Source organism: Eutrema salsugineum, unplaced genomic scaffold (genome assembly GCF_000478725.1).
Source record: "Eutrema salsugineum unplaced genomic scaffold, Eutsalg1_0 scaffold_7, whole genome shotgun sequence".
NCBI lineage: Eukaryota > Viridiplantae > Streptophyta > Magnoliopsida > Brassicales > Brassicaceae > Eutrema > Eutrema salsugineum.
Window position 1 is genome coordinate 3384831 of NW_006256486.1, and position 22156 is coordinate 3406986.

The 22156-nt window shown below is 35.7% G+C and overlaps 4 protein-coding genes across 6 annotated transcripts; 2 read left to right on the forward strand and 2 right to left on the reverse strand.

Moving 5' to 3' along the window:
* The first annotated feature begins 2222 nt into the window (after nucleotides 1–2222).
* Nucleotides 2223–4271, forward strand: LOC18011161 (uncharacterized protein At4g06744). Its single transcript, XM_006393156.2, has 2 exons — nucleotides 2223–3155; nucleotides 3501–4271. Exons 1-2 carry the CDS (start codon nucleotides 2242–2244, stop codon nucleotides 4075–4077), a joined length of 1491 nt encoding a protein of 496 aa, XP_006393218.1. The 5' UTR covers nucleotides 2223–2241; the 3' UTR covers nucleotides 4078–4271.
* A 1224-nt stretch (nucleotides 4272–5495) lies between these two features.
* Nucleotides 5496–7848, reverse strand: LOC18011246 (PI-PLC X domain-containing protein At5g67130). Its single transcript, XM_006393157.2, has 8 exons — nucleotides 7550–7848; nucleotides 7188–7310; nucleotides 6950–7087; nucleotides 6751–6849; nucleotides 6360–6663; nucleotides 6048–6271; nucleotides 5867–5953; nucleotides 5496–5785 (listed from the first exon to the last, which is right to left on the reverse strand). Exons 1-8 carry the CDS (start codon nucleotides 7628–7630, stop codon nucleotides 5765–5767), a joined length of 1077 nt encoding a protein of 358 aa, XP_006393219.1. The 5' UTR covers nucleotides 7631–7848; the 3' UTR covers nucleotides 5496–5764.
* Nucleotides 7849–11377: 3529 nt separating this feature from the next.
* On the forward strand, nucleotides 11378–14614 carry LOC18011247 (probable receptor-like protein kinase At1g49730). Of its 2 annotated transcripts, XM_024150251.1 has the most exons (9): nucleotides 11378–11564; nucleotides 12014–12568; nucleotides 12641–12931; nucleotides 13006–13267; nucleotides 13365–13417; nucleotides 13503–13570; nucleotides 13691–13780; nucleotides 13862–13946; nucleotides 14028–14614. In XM_024150251.1, the coding sequence occupies exons 1-9, from the start codon at nucleotides 11378–11380 to the stop codon at nucleotides 14534–14536; spliced, it is 2100 nt and encodes a 699-aa protein (XP_024006019.1). In that variant the 3' UTR covers nucleotides 14537–14614. The 2 variants fall into 2 exon arrangements, with proteins under 2 accessions (XP_024006019.1, XP_024006020.1); XM_024150252.1 differs by lacking the exon at nucleotides 14028–14614 and having other exon boundaries at nucleotides 11418–11564; nucleotides 13653–13780; nucleotides 13862–13948.
* Nucleotides 14566–17216, reverse strand: LOC18011248 (ABSCISIC ACID-INSENSITIVE 5-like protein 4). 2 transcript variants are annotated; one of them, XM_024150253.1, is made up of 5 exons: nucleotides 17082–17216; nucleotides 15351–16383; nucleotides 15194–15265; nucleotides 15064–15093; nucleotides 14566–14867 (listed from the first exon to the last, which is right to left on the reverse strand). In XM_024150253.1, exons 2-5 carry the CDS (start codon nucleotides 16329–16331, stop codon nucleotides 14790–14792), a joined length of 1161 nt encoding a protein of 386 aa, XP_024006021.1. In that variant the 5' UTR covers nucleotides 16332–16383; nucleotides 17082–17216; the 3' UTR covers nucleotides 14566–14789. The 2 variants fall into 2 exon arrangements, with proteins under 2 accessions (XP_024006021.1, XP_006393221.1); XM_006393159.2 differs by lacking the exon at nucleotides 17082–17216 and having other exon boundaries at nucleotides 15351–16988.
* Between the last annotated feature and the right edge of the window lie 4940 nt (nucleotides 17217–22156).

The window sequence follows — 22156 nt, forward strand, 5'->3', positions numbered from 1 at the left end:
TCGCGAGTTTTTTTCCTCTCAAGACAGTAGAGTAGGACACAGTCACGTGAGATACATGCTGAACAACCTTCACAATACTTCTAGGAGCCGGTGCGTCCACTACACCTGGATCACGAAGCACAGCAAAACATCTGCTACAACTTGTGGAGTGCTTTTTCTATTATTCTCAACTGTGCTGGTACGGACCCGAGAGCGACTATGCATTATCCTGTATACTCTAAGGCTGAAGTAAGTGGAATCCTTCATTCTTACAGCATGTACATACCATGAACAACCATGTTCAGCTTGACGGCATTTAAGAATGAGTCGCCCAGGATCAGACTTCACTGTTTTGACCTCAAAACATCCCTTATGCGAAGCTCTGTCAACCAATACTCGCAACGCCTCTTTCGATCAAAATTCTTGATTCTTCTCAAAACCAGCACCATCTTCCCATTCAAGAACAAACTGAGTCGGTTGTAAAGCCCCAGGAGGCTCTACGTTATCATGCTCATCCATACCATATTCTGCAGACTCTACATGTTCATGATCATCCGGTTGTGAAAGTACATCATCAATCACTATCTGTTTCTCAGTCTCAGGTACAGCCACAATAGCAAGTTCGTCTTGTTCTTTCCCTGCTTCCTCGATTTCAAGCATAATATCGCCTGTTTCTAGCTCCTGAATCTTATCTCTTCCCAAATCTTCCATTATCTCCACATGCAACACAGATTTAAGTCCCTCTCTATCCACAGTTGTTAGATAGACATACACATCACCATCATCAACAATACATAACTCATTCAGTGGCTTAGCTACCAACGGAATGTAGCTTAACTTGAGCTTCTTCTTACTATCGTTTACCCCAATCTTCTTGCATATACCATCTACAACCATCGAATATGTAACCTCATCCAAAGAGGTTTTAAATGATATAGCATAGATGGAGCTTCTTGATATCCATTTAAACTCCTCTCCTTCCTTATAATAACATCCTCCATACTCAAAATGTATGTTTCTGTGGCCGCTCATCCTCTTTTGTTCACAAAAACAAAAAAAAATAAGTCATAAACGAATAACAATATTTCCTATTTCTCACAGGTGTACCAATTGTACCAGTTGTCCCACATATCTCAATCAGTTATCCCCATTGTACCAGTTGTCCCAATACATTCCAGGTCCCAATTGTCCCAGTTGTCCCAGTTGTCCCATTCCTTTCAGTTAACCAATTGTACCAGTTGTCCCAATTGTACCAGTTGTCCCATTCCATTCAGTTAACCCAATTGTACCAGTTGTCCCATTCCATTCAGTTACCCGAAATGTACCGGTTTTCCCATTACATTCAGTTACCCCAATTGTACCAGTTGTCCCTTTCCATTCACTTAACCCAATTGTACCGGTTGTCCATTTCCATTCAGTTAAGCTAATTGTACCAGTTGTCCCATATCTCACTGATTCACTATACAAACCTACGATTCAGCTCGATTCAACGGTAACAAGTTAAATTTTAACATTCAGAAGATTAAATCGACATATAAACGCCACTCTACTAGCCAATGTGCAACCTAAAACGACCAGAATTGACAAATCGATTACTAAACCATAATCCCCAAACTGTAGAAGAAGTATACCTAATTACAAAATGACGGCAGAGAAACGAGAATTGGCGAACACCACGGGTTCAGAGAAGGCCAGCGAACCGTGCCGAGCGATAATAAACGAAGACGGATTCGAGATTCGAGCAGATCAATCGGGCGATTTCTGGGGAGATTTTCGATTTCGGGTTTTGGTTCAGGTGGTTAACCCAAAAATTGAGAAAAACCAGATCGGTTTTGGTATTAGAATTTTAGAATTCTAATTTCTCAAATTTTCTCGATTTTCAAAAAAAAAAAAAATCAAGAATGCCATCTCTTCTTTCATTAAAAATATTTTCGGAATATCACGTCCCTTATAGCACACAGACTCAAATGTGGCAGGGTATATTTTTTTTCTCTCATTTATGACTTTTCAGCCATTAACTCAAAAATGCTACATCTGAAATTGATATTCTTAATTAATCAATTTTACATATGTAATTACTTGCATTAATATTCTTTTTAAATTCATTAACTGTTGGTATATCCCACTACCCAAAAGAAAGTGACTTATTTGTCCATTGACTTCTCAAGCTTCTAATAAGTCTTCTCATTTTCTCTGCTCTACAAAACTCTCTCTATATATATATAGTCCCAAGCTTATCCTCAAAACTCACTTCATAATTTCATGAAATCAATGGCTTCAATTTCTTCAATTCTTCTTCTCCTTCTTTCACTTTCACATCTCCACTTCACTCTACCTACCGGAAATAACCACATCACCGACAGAAAATCCTTGGAAATCATCATCGGCGGCGGCAATTCACCACCATCACCTTCACCGGAACCGGGACCTGAACCTGCAGATTGCCCTCCTCCACCTCCTCCTCCTCCATGTCCTCCCCCACTTCCTCCTCCATGCCCTCCTCCACCTTCCCCAAAACCACCACAATCTCCTCCGCCGGAGCCGCCGCGTTCACCGCATAAACCACCAAAATCACAGCATAAACCGTCACATTCACCGCCCAAACCGCATAAACCACTGTTAGTCTTTGAGAGCAAACTACTAGAGAAAGCCTACCCAATCCTCCAAGCTTTCAAGAATCTAGTCGAAGACGATCCAAAGAATGTTCTTGATTCTTGGAATGGCTCCGACATTTGCAAATACCGCGGACTCGAATGCGCAATATTCCCGGGAACAAAAGACCTGGCTGTCGCGAGCGTCCAGTTTAACGAGTTTAACTTCGCTGGCAAGAAACTCCGGTTAGATAACTTCCTCGACAAGTTAGAAACTGTCACGATCTTCCACGCAAACTCCAACAATTTCTTAGGCTCTGTGCCTGACGTCAGCAACTTGAAATACTTATTCGAGCTCGATCTAAGCAACAACAAACTCACCGGAGATTTTCCAGCTTCTGTCTTAAAAGCCAAGGATCTCACGTTTCTCGATCTCAGGTTCAATACTTTCTCAGGCTCTGTTCCTCCTCAGGTCTTCAATCTCGATCTCGACGTCTTGTTCATCAACAACAACAATCTTGTTCAGCAACTTCCAACCAATCTTGGCTCCATCACAGCTCTTTACCTCACATTCGCCAACAACAGGTTAGATTTCATAGTATTAGTAAAGTTTTTATTTTTATTTTATTGGGTAAATGAAAGTCTTACACTTTTTTTTTCTTTTTGTCTAATGAAATCCAAAAGGGTCATCGTATTGTTTTTAAAAAGAATCAATTGATAGGAACTCAATCTGAGATATGTTATATAGTAAGAACAATTGTGTGATTTATCCTTAACTCGATAGTTTTTCTATATATTGGGGTTGTATGGTAACATAAGATCTATACAAAATAATTGGTCGTAGTATAATTTGGGTTTGTATGGTTACAGCTATTATAGTGTGTGAGTAGCTAAATTATTTTCTTTTATCTTTATTGTGATGTGACTTAGGTTCACGGGTCCAATTCCGGACAGCATAGGCAACATCAAGTACCTACAAGAAGTCCTTTTCTTGAATAACCAGTTAACCGGATGCTTACCGTACCAAATAGGAAAGCTAAACCGAGCCACTGTTTTTGATGTTGGGTTTAACCAACTAACCGGTCCTATACCATACTCTTTTGGTTGCTTGGACAAGATGGAACAACTCAATCTAGCCAGAAACAAGTTCTATGGAGCCATACCAGAGATCGTATGCGAGATTTCTTGTCTCAAGAACCTTTCTCTCTCCTATAATTACTTCACTCAGGTCGGTCCAAAATGTAGACAACTCATCAAGAGAAACATTCTGGACGTTCGTATGAATTGTATACTTGATCTACCAAACCAAAAAACGTCACAAGAATGTGCTGACTTTTTCATGCGGAAACAGACTTGTCCTAATTCCAAGTCTATGTTTCGTATCCCTTGTGGTAAGAATCCAAACCGGGTTAGACTGGATCAAGAACGATTAGAGGACGAAGAAGCTCAAGTTCCTTCTCCGGTATCTTACGGTGCACTCAACCCGGACCGGATTCGGAATCTATAAATAACTTTTTTTTTTACAATTATGACGTGCGAAGAAAGCTATGTAGCCAAGTGTTTATACTTATATGTTTGTGGTTTCTAATACAGTATAACTGAATAAATGCATTTGTTGCGTTGTTACGGATCATATGTAAGGTTCTTGTACGTATGCAGAGTCCATTTTTTTTTCTTTTAAGTACCACTTTAAACGTTACTCTTTTTCACTACAATTTACGTATCTCTCATTTGAAGTCCACTTTCTTCTTTTAGTTTATATGAACCATGCAATATCTCCACTACCTTTATCTACTTCATATCCTAAAATCGATATTGTACAATTAGATTTTTGTTATTAGTATCCAACATCTAGCGAATCTAAATTCTAGTGACTACTTTGATAGATAACCGACAATTTCTATTACTTTCGAAGAAAGTAAAAGCAATGGATGACAAGTTCACCCGCTAATCTAAATTTGGAATTTGGAATTTACAAACTTGATCAATATATACAATATACATAGGTTTTAGAAAATAAAATAAAAGTGGGAGTGTAATTGCAGAAAAGCAAATAGACACTTGTATTATCAATTGTTTAGATATCTTCAACATCTAACCTGTAGCTATGTGTTTTTATTTATGTTTTGGAGCTTCTTAATGGATTTACTCAAGTTATGTTGTTCCTTTTGTGATTTTTTCTTTTAATGGATTTAATCCAAGTTATGTGGTTCCTTTTGTAGTTTTTTTTTTTTGAAATGTTGTTTTCTCTAAATATTTGGCAACTAGTGTAAAAAGAACAAGTTGAACAAATATATTATTGTAAAGAAAGGGCACATCAAGTGACAACCGGTTTTTTTTTTTTTTTTTTGGTTTTGACGGTACCAAGTGACAATTTTTATTTGATACAATTGTTCTTTTGTCATCAAATAATAGATTTAGAAGGAGAAGATCCATAACATCAATTCTTCTCATCAGAAGTTCTCATTTTCTTGCACTGAATGGTACTTATAGTCATGAACTGTTTGCTTACAACCAGCTAAACCAAAACAAGGATCACTGGCAATCATATCCACTCACAAAGAACAGAGTATTACAACATTTGAATTTTGCCAAAAAAAAAAGAAGCACGACTACTACAACAAGGCAATACTATTTTCAGGAAAAAATATCTTTTAACCATTGTGGATAGCCCGAAGCTACGTATGGTTACCGACAATCCCCCTTTGTCACACTTCTAGCATGTTGAGACTCGACCATTCTTGAAAAACTGATGACTTGACTCATCTTCTTTTCTTCATCTCACTTATTGACTATTCTGTATTAAACATACTTTTAATCATCTTTGCATTTTTGTGTCCAATTTAAATAAGCTAAAGAAAACGGAGACGTAACAAGTTGTTAGGGATGTGTTGTTCTACACAAAACAATTTAAAATCTAATTGGTTGTGTTCATTGTTCAACATTCTATTATTCGGTTTTTGGTTCGTAAATCATTATAATGTAAATTGTAATATTGAACTAACTACTACTCTATTACACTAATCTCGATTACAAAAAAAAAAAACGCTAACCATTGCACTAAAGGTTTATATGAGAAGTGACACAAAATGTGCCAACAAACACAGAAAGCCCAAGATTGGGTCGGTTTGGTAAATCAATGACCAAAGGCTTTGGTCATGAGAGTTGCCTCTGGGCTCTCAGTCTTTTTTTTACTATCCACACTCTCCATTCGCCTGCAAACAATATGAAAACAATTTAACACATTGTAGAATCTACATAACGTCTTCAGATTCTAAACAAATAAAGAAAACGACCTTGCACGCTGCAAAATTATCACAACCGCATATCAAATTGCCATTGGCAACATCAACCGCTTGCGGCGCTCCTCCACCATCACTTCTCTGAACCACACACACACACACACAAATGTGATTGAAATAAGACGAGAATACATATTAATCTTCGGAACCTACAACTACCAATATAGATATATACCTTGTAAAAATCGACCGCTATGTAATTAGGCCATCGTTGTCCCGCGGCTTGGTAACATGCCTTGATGGATTCAAGAAGAGGAGCAGAGTTTTGTTTACATGCAACTACCAAATCCGGAGCGTCAGGAAAATGGTTCACAAGAACAAGAGATTTCGATTTATCGCTCATTGGTGCTGATTGAGCTCTGTTTGGACACACTCCTACCTTTAACCCTCCATTTCCATCTGCGAATATTTTTCTTAAAAACATTAACAAAAATGTGTTCATACAAATCATAGTATAATATGGTTTTGTATTATATATGAGACTCACATTGATTCTCAACCATAAAATTCCATTGATATGCGATTCCTTCGGTTGCTTCTTTACGTCTATCGGATGTGAAAACTAGCAACCTTTGGTTTTGGCGTATCATGTCCTCAAGCGTTGGCCAATCTCCTCCATTTTTGGGCATTCTAGTTACCGGAAACATGAACTTTCGTAGCCCGGCCGTGTCAAACACTTTGGTGAGACCCATTGGCGATTTCACATAGTCTTCGATAATAATCGTTACAACTTCCTCCTTGTTACTCTCTAGAAACACTTGAATCTCCCTTAGAACGTTAATCGCCGGTTGCTGCAATTGTGCACCAAAATTAAAAACACACAAATCACCAACATTTTACAATACATAACGAAAGAAAATAAGTATAACAAAACTTACGAAAGCTGTGAAATTAAAACACATTCCGCCGAAAGAATGACAAAGCCAGATATCGTTTTTGAAGTCGTACATGTCGAGCATAAACCCTCTTACACCGTTCTGCAATAATAACCATCAAAGCCACACAAAAAAGATTCATCCTTTGCAAGAAATCCTTTAAAGGGTTTACTAAAGTTTGAAACTTTGTATTGAATATTACAGTGAGTTGGCTTGTGATTGAGTCTTGCTGATTAGTAGGAGCCAAAATCACAGAACCGGTTTTTGATATTGCCCCGAGTCGAGCAAACGAGTTGTGAGTTGTTAACCACGAGTACTTGTTGAAAGGCAACCCTTTTACCTTTTTTTTGTTTATATACAAGCGATAGATTTATCAATTTAAAGGAAAAAAGAAATTGGTCCAAATGATTATAGATTGACAAAAGTAGAAAAGTGTGAACCTTGGAGATGGGGTTGATGGGTTGGGTTCGAGAGCATCTGGGTCTGAGATTATTGTTGGCTAGACATGTTTCGCAGTGCAATCCAGTGTCACAGTTCTTGTTTCTAACACATGTTTTTCCCTCCTACGATACAAAACCAAATAAATCAAGAAAAAAGTTTTTAAAAACAGTTTTTTCATCGAAACCCATTATTCAAATTAAGATCTTTGGACGACCCATGTCGTAGTTATCAATTATTCGCAATATGTTTCTCCAAACCAAAAAGAAAAATGGAATTTTGGGAGACAAAGATCCTCTGTTTTTTCTGTCGGACAGAGGACAGACGCCAAGAAAGTGTTGTAAGTTTGATGCGATTTGCTTACTTTGAGAGCAGAGGAAAACTCAAAAAGGAAAGAAGATTGAATCAGAAGAGCAATGAGAACGAAGACTAATCTTTGAAACATAGTTTTCTTCGCCAGGAAATGAAAACCCAAAACGAAAGAAGAAACGACAGGCAAGTGTAGCTACTTAATCATCATCAGTGTTAAATTGAACTGGTTGTTTGCTTTTGCCTGAAGATTCTTATGAGCAAGAAACAAAATTAAAAAAACGAACAGATATTAAAAAAAAGAAGAAGAATAATCTGAGGATTTTAAGGATAGAAAATAAGAGTGAACGGAAGTGCGCGCGTGTCGGTGAAGACATGACATAATAATAAGTGCTACTGCAAAAGTGGGTTTGTTGGTTTGCCTCTCTTTTCCACAGCCTTTTTTTCCACAGCCTCTTTCTTTGATTTTTATTTATTTTTACATTTAAAAAATATATATATATATGTCCCATATTCTAATATTTTATGCAATTTAGTCGAAGATCTACCATTGGTCTAGAACTCTGAAAACTCGACCAACTGTGCCATTTTAGTTATTTTTTTGATAAATGAGTTTTTCTTTTTTTCTTTCCAAAGCTAATTAAATTACTCGAACTTGAGTTTGGGAAGACTTATTCAATACTCTTCTAACTAATTGAGCTAATTGCGCTTGAATGATAAATTGAAAGATTTTTACTCAAGAAACTGGATATATTACTAATTTTGTTTGGCTATATGAATTACGAACATGTCCAAAAAAGGGAATTAACCCGATGTTTTTGCTTACCACTTATTTACATGATTATGGAAAGGCATACTATCAATTACATCAAATGTGACTGTTAAAAAATAATTACATTAAATGTGGTTTATCTTTTAAAGTTATAATTTGTGCTTAACCTAAGCTGCATGGAATCAGAAGCGGAATCGCAGAAGCAGAGAAGCGGAAGCGTTTAGAAGCAGGGAATCGAATTTTTCAAAAATTCAGGAATCGGGTACGTGTTGGAAGCGTATGGTTTAATGGGCTTAATGGACTTAACATATATTAAACAAATAATTAATTTAATTAAATAATGTTAAAAATAAAATAAAAAACGATAATGATGGCTTAATGGACTTAAAATATATTAAACCTAATAAAATTGACAGGTCATCTTCTTCTATAATTTTAGTCGAAATTTGCAGCAACGCTTTCAACCACGAAGAACACGATTCTAACTCGAAATCGAACGATTCCTCAGTGTTTCCAAATGGTAAAATTTCGGAATCACAATTCACTAACGATTCTGATCGATTCCGTGCGATTCTAATTCCGATTCTGATTCCAAAACGAGAATCGTAGCTTTCTACCAAAGTAGTGCTTAACTACCAAATTTAGAGGAAACCGCTTTGAATCTTAAAGATTGTGTAGCTAAGGAGGATACATGAGATGAGAAGAGTCTTGACGAAATTAAAAGGCAAATATTTTTCACAATTATAAAGTTTGCACGCAATCACATACCTTTTGTTTGTTTGGCTGTCAATGGACCACTTGTAATCCTTCAAATTCGTTCTATAACCATAGAACCCTATCGCCCAAGATAATCAATTGGGCCAATTTAGCCCAGTCTCTACGATTGCAAACCATTTCATTTTTTTGGTGGTATTTCTTTTTTTCTTTAACACAGATAATCATATTACAAATGATGATTAATCGATCAAATTTTACTACTGTATTTGTAGCACTTGCAATAACAATTTAAAGTTCCACTAAAAAGGAATCCACAACGCAAATCTTCCTGCAATACACAGATCCACAACAGACGATTCTACCACATCCACTATAGACAACTCTCCTCACAACACACGAAATTAAGTTCTTTGACCACTGCTAAAATATTTCCACGTCGTTTCTTTATTTATGAAACATTTTTTTTGTTCGAGTCAGGAGCATAATCAATTTAGGATCAGGTATGAATCCAACTTGAAGTTATGACTTAAAACTCATGGAAAAACTGGCACAAGGACGAACCATTTTGATATACAGTTGAAAAGTTTCAGTTTTTCTTTTCAAACGGTCGGTTTTTATTGGTGGGTACTGGGTTGGGAGTTGGGACCCAAACTTCAGCACTGATTCATACTCACATTTGCAAAAAAATCGTAAAATCTGTTATATTTCTCTTTCTTTATTTTTTATTTTTTTAATTCTTTGGATTTTGTAGACTTCGCAAGAATTAGTGTCAACGTAACCCTATGTTAGTAACTAACATATGTATAACCCATTCTACAATCCACATAACCATATAAATCCTTACAATGTCCATAAAACTCTTGTCTATGATGACACTCTAAAAAGAAATGCATACAATATTTATCACAAAAACACTGCATACAATAATTCTAAATCTTTTTAAAAAAATATTGCAGTTGGGGTCTGAGATATGACAGGGTGTACACATGTGAGTGACCCTACCAACGTTATGTAGAGCATTTGGGTTCACATTGCTTCTTCCATTTTTTTTCTCTATATTGAATTCGATGTAGAATTTTATTTTCAAAACTTTAATTAGGATAATCTTATATATAAAAGTTGCTCAACTTTTCCATATGATTGATACATCAGCATTGGATAGATTGACACCTGTCTTTAAATTTTAATTAATAAATTTTAATATTAAAATTTAAAACATTTAAAGAATATGAAAAGTTTGTTTTATTAATTGACTCTTAATTAAAATTTATATTAATGTTAAACAAAAATTTATGTTATAACTAATTAAAATATTGATAGATATGTATTTAATTTTTATATAATTGTAGATTACTTAATAATATTTAGATTACTTAATAATATTCAAGATGTATTTTAAATTAATTTTTTAAAATTATTTATAATAAAATACTGACAAGTAACAAATGAAATGATGATTATATTAATTTTATTTTTTTAATTAATTAACTATCAATTAATATTTCTGTAAATGTTAAACAAAAATTTATGTTATAACTAATTAAAAATATTGAATAATATTTATTAATCTTAATATAACTTTAAATTATTAAATAATATTCAATATGTATTAATATTTTATAATTTTTTAAAATAAAATATTAACAAGTAAGTAAGTAACAAGTGATGATTATATTAATTTTTATAAAAATATAAAAAAAAAATTAAAAATTTTGAAAAGAAAAACCCGCACGTTACATGCAGGTATTCACCTAGTTTAGGATAATTTAGGATCAATCCCAAAGCCATCGAACCATGTAGCCATTTTATCCATTGTGTCGCTTTCTCTTCACCAAACACTTACGAAATGCTTGTGCGTATTAATTTTTTAAATTAAGTTTAACCAAACAATACCTTTCGTAGTCTCCAAGAAAAGGACAAAAGTATAATTAACACATTTTAACATAAAGTAGGGTTATTTAAAAATTAACACCAAATTAGCGTTTGTGGAAAATACTGTTAGTTTACGAGCAACTAATGTTTTTTTTTTTTTTTAAATTTCATAAACCAGTGAAAACAAACAAATGCATGAGATTTCATCATACAATAGATATGATGATGAATAACATGCGAGCTCCATTTTATAAATTCGTTTATATCTATTTAATTATGCATTTGTGAGACACTAATCTTTGTATTAAAATTTGAGTACTAAAAACATGAGTGTTATGAGCTTAAAAATGATAAACAAAGTGGGAAGCCTTAGTCACATGTAAAGAACCTGTGGATGAAAACGAGATGAAAAGATAAGTTAGGGACTTTGGTTTAAAAATTCGTCGTTTTTCATCACGAATTGAATAGTGGTGTGATTCTTTGTCTCTTTCCTTGTCAGTGAGAGAGTATACAGACCCTCGAATGTCATATCACAGGGAGGGACCTTCCATTAACCCTTTTATAATCTCTCTCTCTCTCTCTCTCTCCTCTTCTATTTCTCTCTCTGACTCTCTCTGGTTGCTCTTGGCCATGGCGGTGAATAGTCAAGCTTTCTTGTTGGCATTAATTTCATTACTTGGAACCCAACTGCCTTCACTAATGGCAGCAGGTTTTGTCTTTTCCGATTTTCCACTGTTTGATTCTCTCAAAAAGCTTCTTTTTGCTAATCTTGCTATCGTCTAAATCAGAGGATAAGTGATCTTAGTTTTGATTAAAAATCACATTTTGAGCTTCTGGGTCTCACAAATTTTGAGTTTTGATGGGGAATTTGCATAGTTGTAGTCCATTTGTTGAAATTGGCGGTGGGTTAGTTGCTTTACATGCAAATGCTCTGTTTAGGAATATAATCAGATCTTGAGAACGCACAAAATTTGAGGTTCAATTTCGTAAAAAATAATGATTTAAGCTTAGCCTGTTCAAGCTATGGTGGTTAGAAAGTTAAAAGCTTTGAACTTTTGAACTATCTTTCTCGGTTTTGAAGCAAATCTCCATTGTCAAACTTCGATGGACTCTTCTCTGTTTCAGACAGTAATGCTGCATTGTTATGTGTGTTTGCAGATTGTCCATTGGACTTTAGTTTATCAAATTTCACTCTAGTAGCTTCTGTGTGCTCCAACATAACCAACCGAGGCAAATGCTGCCGCTACATGAACGCTTTCGTTGCCGTATCCGTGGCTCGTTACGCTAACTTGTCAACTAATCTTGGAGTCTCATCAGATTTATCTGAGACCTGCATTGGTTCCATCTCTAAAACCATGGAGCTCTATGGAGTCTCGAGAAACGCGACCAGTTTCTGCGGTTTGGGAACCAAGATCCTTGTTAAGTACAACTGCGACGGTCGAACCAGTGTTACACAAATGCATCAGTCTCCAAAATTCGGACATGTTACAAGAAACTGCAGACTCCCACTTTCGCCGGCGAACCAATGCAGGAGATGTTTGAATTCTGGTATCACTTACCTTCGTGATCTCATAGGTGCAGAGACTAAGAACGTTACGTTGAGTACTTGTCGTGATGCGACTTATGCTGCATTAGCAAGCCGAATTGACGATGCATCGGCTCTTGAACTCCTTAGTTGTTTCTATCAAGTGACAGAGCTTAGCATCCCTTCAGGTTAGATACATGACTGTAATTTTCTTAGCACCAGATTGGTCTTTTTTTCTGATGTCATTCACATATTGACAGAATCATTTCCACCATTGGCTAGTCCAAAACCGTCTCCAAGTATAGTTGGTGTTATTAGCCCAAGCAACAGTGATCATTCTCTATTGACTCCAAGTCAAAGCAACAATCCTTATCACTTAACGATGGTTCCAACCATTGGGATTGTTGTTACAGCTGTTGCTCTTACGTTGCTCGTAGTCCTGGTACTTCTTATCCGTAGAAAAAACCAGGAACTCGATGATTCCGAGAGTTTGGATAGAAAATCAACAAAAACAATTCCTTCTCCCAGGCCTGTATTCAAGATTCATGAAGGTGAAGTAAACAAAAATGAGTCCTTTGTTTTACTGTCATATCAAAAAAGACTTATCCAAATCTTCTCCATGCAGATGATTCTTCACCTTTCCGAAAATTCAGCTACAAGGAAATGAGAAATGCAACCAATGATTTCAACAAGGTGATTGGTCATGGAGGTTTTGGGACTGTTTACAAAGCCGAGTTCAGCGATGGACTGGTTGCAGCTGTTAAGAGAATGAACAAAGTCTCTGTACAATCTCAAAATGATTTTTGCAGAGAGATAGAGCTTTTAGCTAAGCTACATCACCGTAACCTCGTTGCTCTAAAAGGCTTTTGCATCGAAAAGAAAGAAAGGTGAAGAACCATGAATTGTTTGTTTTATCGCGTTCTGCATTTATAAAAATGTTTAAAGTATTCTCATTATTTTTCCTTTTTCTCCCCAATCTTTCAGGTTCCTCATCTATGATTATATGGCAAATGGGAGCTTAAAAGATCATCAACATTGTATGTATATGCTTCTTTTACCTAAGCTTAAAAGATTCATTGTGTTGAAACTTTTCTTCTTTCTTTTCTTTTTCCTCCAATGCAGCTACAGAAAAGCCTCCACTTAGTTGGGAAACAAGAATGAAAATCGCGATCGATGTGGCTAATGCTTTGGTAAGTATTTCAAAGTCTTTCCATCTCCATTTTCTCTAGTAAACTGATATACCCTTTTAGTTTAATTACAAATCTTTTACAGTTTTTGGTTCTTGGCTGCAACGTTGTTCTCTCATCCAGGAATATCTTCATTTCTACTGTGATCCACCTCTCTGCCACAGAGACATAAAATCAAGCAATATATTACTCGATGAGAACTTCGTCGCAAAAGTACGTACCATCTTGCATCATCTGATTCTGTGTCACAGAAACGTTTCAACTTGGATAACTAAAGATGTTTTCTTGGTGCAGCTTTCAGATTTTGGCCTTGCACATTCGTCTAGAGATGGCTCTGTTTGCTTTGAGCCTGTGAATACCGAAATCCATGGAACTCCAGGTTAGGGAGAGAGATACAGAACAAAACCACTTTACTCCTTTTGTATGGAAGCTGAGGTAAAAATCTGATTTTTTTTTTCAGGTTATGTAGATCCGGAGTATGTAGTAACGCAGGAGTTGACGGAGAAGAGTGATGTGTACAGCTACGGAGTTGTGTTGCTGGAGATCATAACCGGGAGAAGAGCGGTCGATGAAGGTAGGAATCTTGTTGAAACTTCTCAGCGGTTTCTTGCGACGAAATCAAGACACCTGGATTTGGTAGACCCGAGGATCAAAGACTCCATTGACGATGATGATGGAGCAAAACAGCTTGAAGCGGTTGTGACGGTTGTGAGATTGTGTACTGAGAAAGAAGGCCGGTCTAGGCCATCGATCAAACAAGTCTTGAGGCTCTTGTGTGAAAGCTGTGATCAATTGCATAGAGGATTTGCTAAAGCGGTTGAGGAAGAGATAGGTCAGGATAGTAGGAAGAGAACCGTTTTGGGATTTCAAAAAAGCAGTAACAGGATCTTTGGTTCATCGTCTAGTACAACTTCCAGGTCATTTTGCAGGAGTTTACCTCACTCTCCAATAAATGGATTCTCTTTCTGAGTTTGTTACTTCTTCTCTATAGTTGGATCTGAAAGTCTACATACTATAAATTATGAATTCATATTGAAAGCTATCATACTCTGCACTCTTAGTAAATTCAGCTCAAAAGATTTCTACATTGAGTATCTCTCCTGTACAGTAGCTATCTTCGGTTACATTTTAGTCTCCCAAGTCCCATACTAAAGCCAAAGTCTTCCTTCTGCTGGGTGTTGTATTACATTGCGAGGCTCTTCTTGCTTTTTACTCTGCCTTCTTACCACGGACCTGTAAGGGTTCTTCTCAAGCATTGGGTTTTGGCCACACATGGAAGCTGCTTCGGCGATTCCTTAAGCTGTAAATTCAAGAAGCAGTATCAGTGAACATTACCATCAAAGAGACAATAGCGTCACATTTAGACAAACACAAATTGTCTGGAAATGTAAAGAGTCTTTTGCTGCTGGTGATGTAGAGACAAGGTTGTTGTATACATGAAATACAAAGAAAAATAAAAGGTGTTACCAAACAAAGAGAGGAAGAACGGTTTTTACCTCATTCTTATGGGTTTTCATAATTTCAGCCTGCATCATCATAGTGGAAGCTTAGTTATAGAACTGAGCCAGCTAGATTCTTTAAGGAGGAGCAAGAAAGAAAGCCAAAATAAATTGGTAGAATACACACCTGTTTTATCTGCAAATCTTGATTCACTTGCTTGAGATTTTCAATCTCGGCTTCGAGTTCCAAGGTGTAAGCCTGTGTTAAACCGTAGCATCGAAATCAATATCAAATATCTTGAAAAGAAAATGGTAATGACAACTCGGATAGATTAACACTTAACCTGCTTTCGAGCCCTTGATCTAGCAGCGGATTCTCGATTCTTGATCATTCTCTTTTGCCTTCTCTCAACAACCTTCTCCAGTCCCGTATTGCTTCTTCTTCCCCGAGTAAACACATATGGAACTGGAACTGGTGATGACCAAGCATTGTTTTCTGCACTACTTGTCCCAGGAGAAGTAGCTGCAACAGTAACCCCTGTTCCTCCCATAGAAGCATAACCACTATTATTGTTGACCCGACCATCATCAGCCTCATATACACTCTTTTTGACCATATTCAGAGGCGCTGCAAATGTTACATTCGCTTGTTTTGGAAAGATAGTTGGAGGCAATCTCTGATGTGGCTGCTGCACTTTAAGGCCTAAACTATTGTTGCCGGTGAATGATATGTTGTTTTGATTCGGCTGACCAAATCCAAATTCCAAACCAGCAGAAGCACCGTTGTTATGATAAAAACCGCTACTGTCTTCGTCCATTTGAGTAGAGTTATTATCTTCTTTCACAACGCCAGCGCGTAGCAAAAAATCCTCTAAAGTAATTGCCCCTAAAGTCTGTTGCCTCCCAGGTGCATCAGACCCACAGCTATTTCCCATATCCCCATTACCACTCTCTTTGGACATCAAGTTTTTCCAGACCTCATCAACAGTTTTCTGACTAAGCGTTCTAGGCAAAGTCAAGGAGCCTTGCCTCTGTAGAAGATTCCCTCCCGGGACAAAACCAGTACTAGGTTGCACAGCTGCAATGGAGGATGGAGTTGTCATAATGGCTTGAGTTTCCTCAGCAGTCCATATGTTCTTGAGGAGCTCATCCATATTCATTGACCCAAAATCTTTCCCTGGCTCACCCAATGTGCTCTGAAGCTCATCAATTGTTAAGGCATATAACGAAGACTGCCTAGCTAATGGCTTTGACTGGTTATTGTTACTCCCATTCCCTCCAGAAGAATCTTCGTTTAAGTTGTTGAAATTGATTTGAGTACCCATCACTTCTTCTTCAGTCTAAAACCAAACGGATCAGATCCCTTTTTAGCTTTACCTATAAGAGAGCAAAAGACCAGACAATTTGGGTGAAACTGAAACCGGTTCAAGAGTAGATCACACAACTTATGTATCACATTGTGTTTATGTATACTTGCATAAGAGCACAAGCCAAAGATAGGAACTTTCATATAAATGTGTAAACTGTATATATTTTATAGTTTTACACAGCATAAGCAATAAAGCATGAACATATAAGGAAAGTTTGAACCATAGAGTATAAATTGGATCCTTTTCACATATGTGTGTATCAGAGCAAACATAGGATCCTTGGTTACAGAGCAAACAAAAAAAATATTAAAACCAAAGTTCAAAGCTTTGAACATTCTTGAAAGTTTCTAAATGAATTCAAAAGATAAATCGAGAACCCAACAAGGAAATGATGGATCTATTCTAGATTCCAAGAAGAAACACTAAAATCGGATCATAAACCCTCAAGAAGAAGAAACAAAAAAAAAGTTGAAGAAGAAGACTCCTAACTCTAATAATTCCACTACCAACAGTTACTTCTTCGTTACTACTAGTTGATTTACAACACACAGAGAAGAAAAAACAGATCAGATATTTAAGAATCGGACAAAAGCAAAAGGAGATACAGGGGATGATCAGACAAAGACAGATCTCAAAATATGGAAAGCATATATAAAAAATTAAAATTTATTGGCGATTTGAACAGATAAGCTTAAGATTTGTCACCTAATCTCTTATTGGCGATTGCGGAAAATCAAGAAGATTTGCGGGAGAGAGGAGACAAGTGTGCTTACTATTGCCTCGACACGAACTGCCATTTTAAGGGGGTAAGCTTTTTTCCTCTTAAGGGTTTTTTTCTTCCATTTTTAGATATTTTGATTTCATTTTTTGGAATATATTAATAAATATCCTGTTTAATCATATTTAATTTAGTCACTTAATTTAGCTGACATTCACGTCGACGACGACTAACCAATTAGAAGATGAAATGTGTGAGAATATGAGTTGTTGATGGTCTTTACTTTCTCACAATGGTTAGTATGTTGAAGCCTTGAAGGAGATCGTGTTTGGGGTTTTCTTCGAACTTTTTTCTTATTTGAATTAATAATTATATTATATTATTTATTTACAACCATATGTTACTCTTGTTGGAAAATAATTTTACATCGTTCTTATAAAACTGTGATTATTATTTATCATTTATTATTTATTATTTATTATTCATAAGATGCTGGCGAGAAAGGTAGAGAGTGGGTAGAGTGATTCGTTTGGTCCCATGGTGTGAGAATTTTGGTGTCAAACAATAATTATTTATATTTTTCCCTCTCCTCACTGTTGCGTCGAGTTTAATACAAATTCACTTCTAAATATGGAAATTTTCCCTCTCCTCATTAGGTAATTGGTTTTGTCACACAATGCTAATTTTTACGTCTTTTATAAATAAGTTTATAAATTATTTAGGTGAACGTCTACTTTTGTGCTTCGTTGGACCAACGTATAGAATGGGCATCTACCCATGATTAGATTCGAGTCCATCTCCATGTATACATATAAATTTATAAAATCATTGCTATTGGAATGCTGAAAATTTTCTGTTAAGTTTTCGCTTTCTTGGGGAGCAAAACATTTTACTATTCAACAATTCTCTAACACTATAAAGTAAAAAAAGTTTTTATAATTTTCTTAAAATGATTACTATATTGTTAATATATCTTGAAAATAATTGTAATAGCGTATGGAATTATATAATCTCGATAAGGATACTGAGGGGAAAAAAAATAAAAACAGCTTTGTATCTTAATTCTCTTTGAAGCCGAAATGAAAATATATGAATGTTTACAATTTAGATCGTTTTTATTCTTTATGTTAAGTGTTAATATGTAATATCATACAAGAGGGACAAAACAGTAATTTAAATCGAAGTTCGGTTTTATTGATATCAGATCAGAATAAATACAACTGAGTTTGTTTCCGAGGTGGTCATTTAACAAACTAGGACTTAGAGAATTGAATGCTCAGAAAATCTATTAGCTCTCAATCTCTAGGTCTTTGCAGATTCTTCTGTGTCTTTGGTGTCGATTCATCTTTCCTTTTTATATATGTTTTAAGTCGGTTCAAAGGAATTCCTTTTCTGATATGGGATTCAAAAAAGTTTCATTTTCTCTAGATTTATGGAAACTCTCCTTATTCCCATCAGGAAGTTTCCACCCACTCAATATTTACGGGTCTAGGTCGGCCCATGAGTTCACTCGGCCCGGTTCTCTTGGTATATTACCATCGTTAACCGGACTTAATTACTCTGGCGTTCAGACGCTAGTTATTGAACTCCCTTATATCCGAGAAAAGTTGGGGTGCGGTTTTCACCTCCATGATTAAGTTTGTAATGCACACATTATTCATAGACAAAAAGGAAAAATAATGATTTATTATCCTTGATTGTACATGCACAGTAATGCTGGACTCCACATAATATAAAGGAGTTAATGTATGAAATTATCCTCTTAAGCATGGTTTATTGCCAAAGTATCTTTGGATAAGTCTACCTTGCTAGATTATCCTTATAAAATTTTTCAATGTCCATTTTAGCCCGAAGTTAGAAAGTATTACAGAATTGCCATTATTGATTATTTTGTTTTATTTTTTAAAAGATATTAATAAAAAAGAAATAGGTTAAGAGTGTATTGTTGGTTTCTCAACAATAAAAAAATCGATAGCGGCGACGAAGGAGAGCGACGAAGGCGGCGAACAAGGAAATATTTTTCCCGACCAGATTGCGGCGGGGACTGAAGTTTTTCCAGTAAAAATCTTCTTCCTCACACTTCTCTGTTCTTCCCTCTTTGTTTACGGATGTTTCTGCGCCGTTCGAAGTGTCTGCAGACGCCGACTTCTAGGGTTCGAGTCGTCTGCACATTTTGAGGAGTTGCCGGAATTACATTTCAAAGATTACCTCGTGGTGAAGTTTTAGTATGCGGCGGCAAGGATTACATAATGACTAGCTTTCGTCGATTCGGCAAAATCTAACCCTAATTTTTTAGTTTTGCAGGTGTTAAGGAAATTTCTGGTGGGTTAGAGGAAATCCGGTGAAGGTGAAGATTTGCGGTGAGTCAGGGTTACACTATAATCGATTTATTGTTAATAATGTGGTCTATTTGTTATTTTATGATGGTAGACTTAAATGGTATAGTAAATGAGTAGTAGACTTGTTTTTATAAAGAGTAGTAGACTTGTTCGTAAATGAGAAAGAGCAGTAGACTTGTTCGTAAATGATGAGAAAGAGTAGTAGACTTGTTCAATAATGATAGAGTTATGATTGGTAGACTTGTTCGTAAATAATTGAGAGTGGTAGACATGTTTGTATAGAGATTGGTAGAATTGTTCGTAAATGATTGAGAGTAGTAGACATATTTGTATAGAGATTGATAGAAATTTTCGTAAATGATTGAGAGTGGTAGACATGTTCGTATAGAGAGTGGTAGACTTGTTCCTAAGTTATTTTGAGATATTTGATGTCTTGAAGAGATGCCACACATGGACCAACGAGAAGAAGAAGATGGTGGCTTTGCTGTGGATCTTGATTATTGGTGTTAGGGCGATACATCGTAATAGTAGACTCCCGTTGTGTGCTGCGAAAAGAGTGATGGATCAGTCAGCGTTTGAGAGATATTCGTGGGGTCGTTACGACTTCACACAGCTAATGAAGTTTGAAGTATGCTTCTGAGATGTATGATGAGGTCCACGAACCAGATGAAGCATTGATGTATCCAAACCCGTGTGGTGAAGCCGCAGACAAGTACGGACCCGACACAAACTCGGCAAAATGAAAAAGATGGGACGAGGTAAACTTTTTTGGGATCTAATATTCGTCTATGGGTAAACTTATTTTTTATGTTAAACACTTATGACGGTAGATTTGTTATGTCTAACCTTGATGAAGGTAGACTTTTATTGTTTTGTACGTCGAACTCTAACGATGGTAGACATCTATGGCGGATTGTTTTAGGACATGTTGATGAACTACACTTTCAAAGGACCATATTTTTTTTTGGCATGATGTTGGTCCTTTGAAATTTTGGTATATTTATTGTTAAAACGGTTAGTTATTAGAATATTTTGCATCAATTAGGTCGACAACTATTAAAAAAGAAAAGTAGGCCGATACAAGTGCTTCGAAGAGAGTACAAAATGCAGAAAGTCGTATAAGTCCAATAGACCGATTATTACAAGATAATACTGAAAAAGTTAAACTTAGAAAGTTTAGGCTTTACATGTGACATGATTATGTCCACTTTTACTACAGTTAGAGCATTTAAGCATCTGTCTTGGACGTTTGTTCTCTATGGCGATCTTGAATGCACTCTTAATGCGTGTCTTCTTTGGCATACCTGGAGGATTGCAAACGAAAGGAGGATGACAAACTTTGTTAGCCACTTTTTCTAGCACTGGTAGTGCTACATCTCTTGGCATTACACAACCTGCATAAGCATGTTGCAAGTAGTTTGTTTGGTAGTAGGGATGGCATAGGGAGATTCGTGAAGTTTTTTTTGCTTCCGCAGCGGCTATGGCATGTACACAAGGGATTTTATCAAGATCAAACCGACAGCAAGTACATGTTTTTTCCTTCAAATTGACAACATGGGCAGAAGTTGTGCCCATAACCTCTTACTGATCTGCATCAATAACTTGCACAGCCAAAAGTTTGGCATCTTCAACCCTGACCTGTTTACGATGTTAATAAGTCTATTACAAATGCTACTTCAAATAATATGTCTACCATAAAATATTAAATAAGTCTACTGCAAATGCTAATTCAAACAACATGTATACCATAAAATATAACTAAGTCTACTACGAACACCCACCCATTCTTCCTTAAAAACCAATTATCACTTACCAAAATCACTTGCTCCATGATTTCAGGTGATCGAAGGAAATAACTTGTAACAAGATGTGGAATGATGAAAATAACTTGTTATAAAGAAACAAATACATGCAACAAATTTTCAAGTATCACAGTTCGACAGCTGCAACCCTAATCGAAGAAGATGACACAGTCGGGTTTTTTGTAATATTATGAACAAATTTAGGCAAAAAAGTCATTTTAAATTTCAAAAAAGTCAAATATCTACTATAAAGAAGGTTCATAAATCTACCATTCACCCAAATATTTATAAGTCTACTAAACTGAAAAATATTTTTCAAAGTACAGGTTATCTGAGTAAGAACAAAATACAAACATAAGTCTACCATGATTGTAAATCACAAATATTAAATCTACCAAAATTTAATAAATCTACCATACTTATAATTAAATCTATCACATTGTTTTTTGAAATACGACTGTTTTAAATCTACCATACATACTAATAAATCTACCAACTCCTGATAAAGCTACTATAAATAGTAATAAATCTACCAAACAAAATAAGTCTATTGTACATCAAACTAAATAAATCTATCACCATTACATATAAGTCTACCAAATTTTAAGATAAATCTGTCGTCATTACTATTTAAATCTACCAAAAAGTCAAATACTTACCATAATTCAACAAAATATTCATAAGTCTATCATTAAAGATAATAAATCTACCAACAATGAATATATCTACCAACAAAAAATAAGCCTACTATGCTATAAAAACTTGTCTACCAAAACAAGTTTACTAAGTTTCAACAAATCTATCATCTCTCAAATAAATCTACCAACAAAAATTTGTGTTGACCAACTTTGTACAAGTCTACTACAAATAGTGGTAAACTTAAGTTTAATGACGCGCTATTTTTTGCTTATGTGATATATA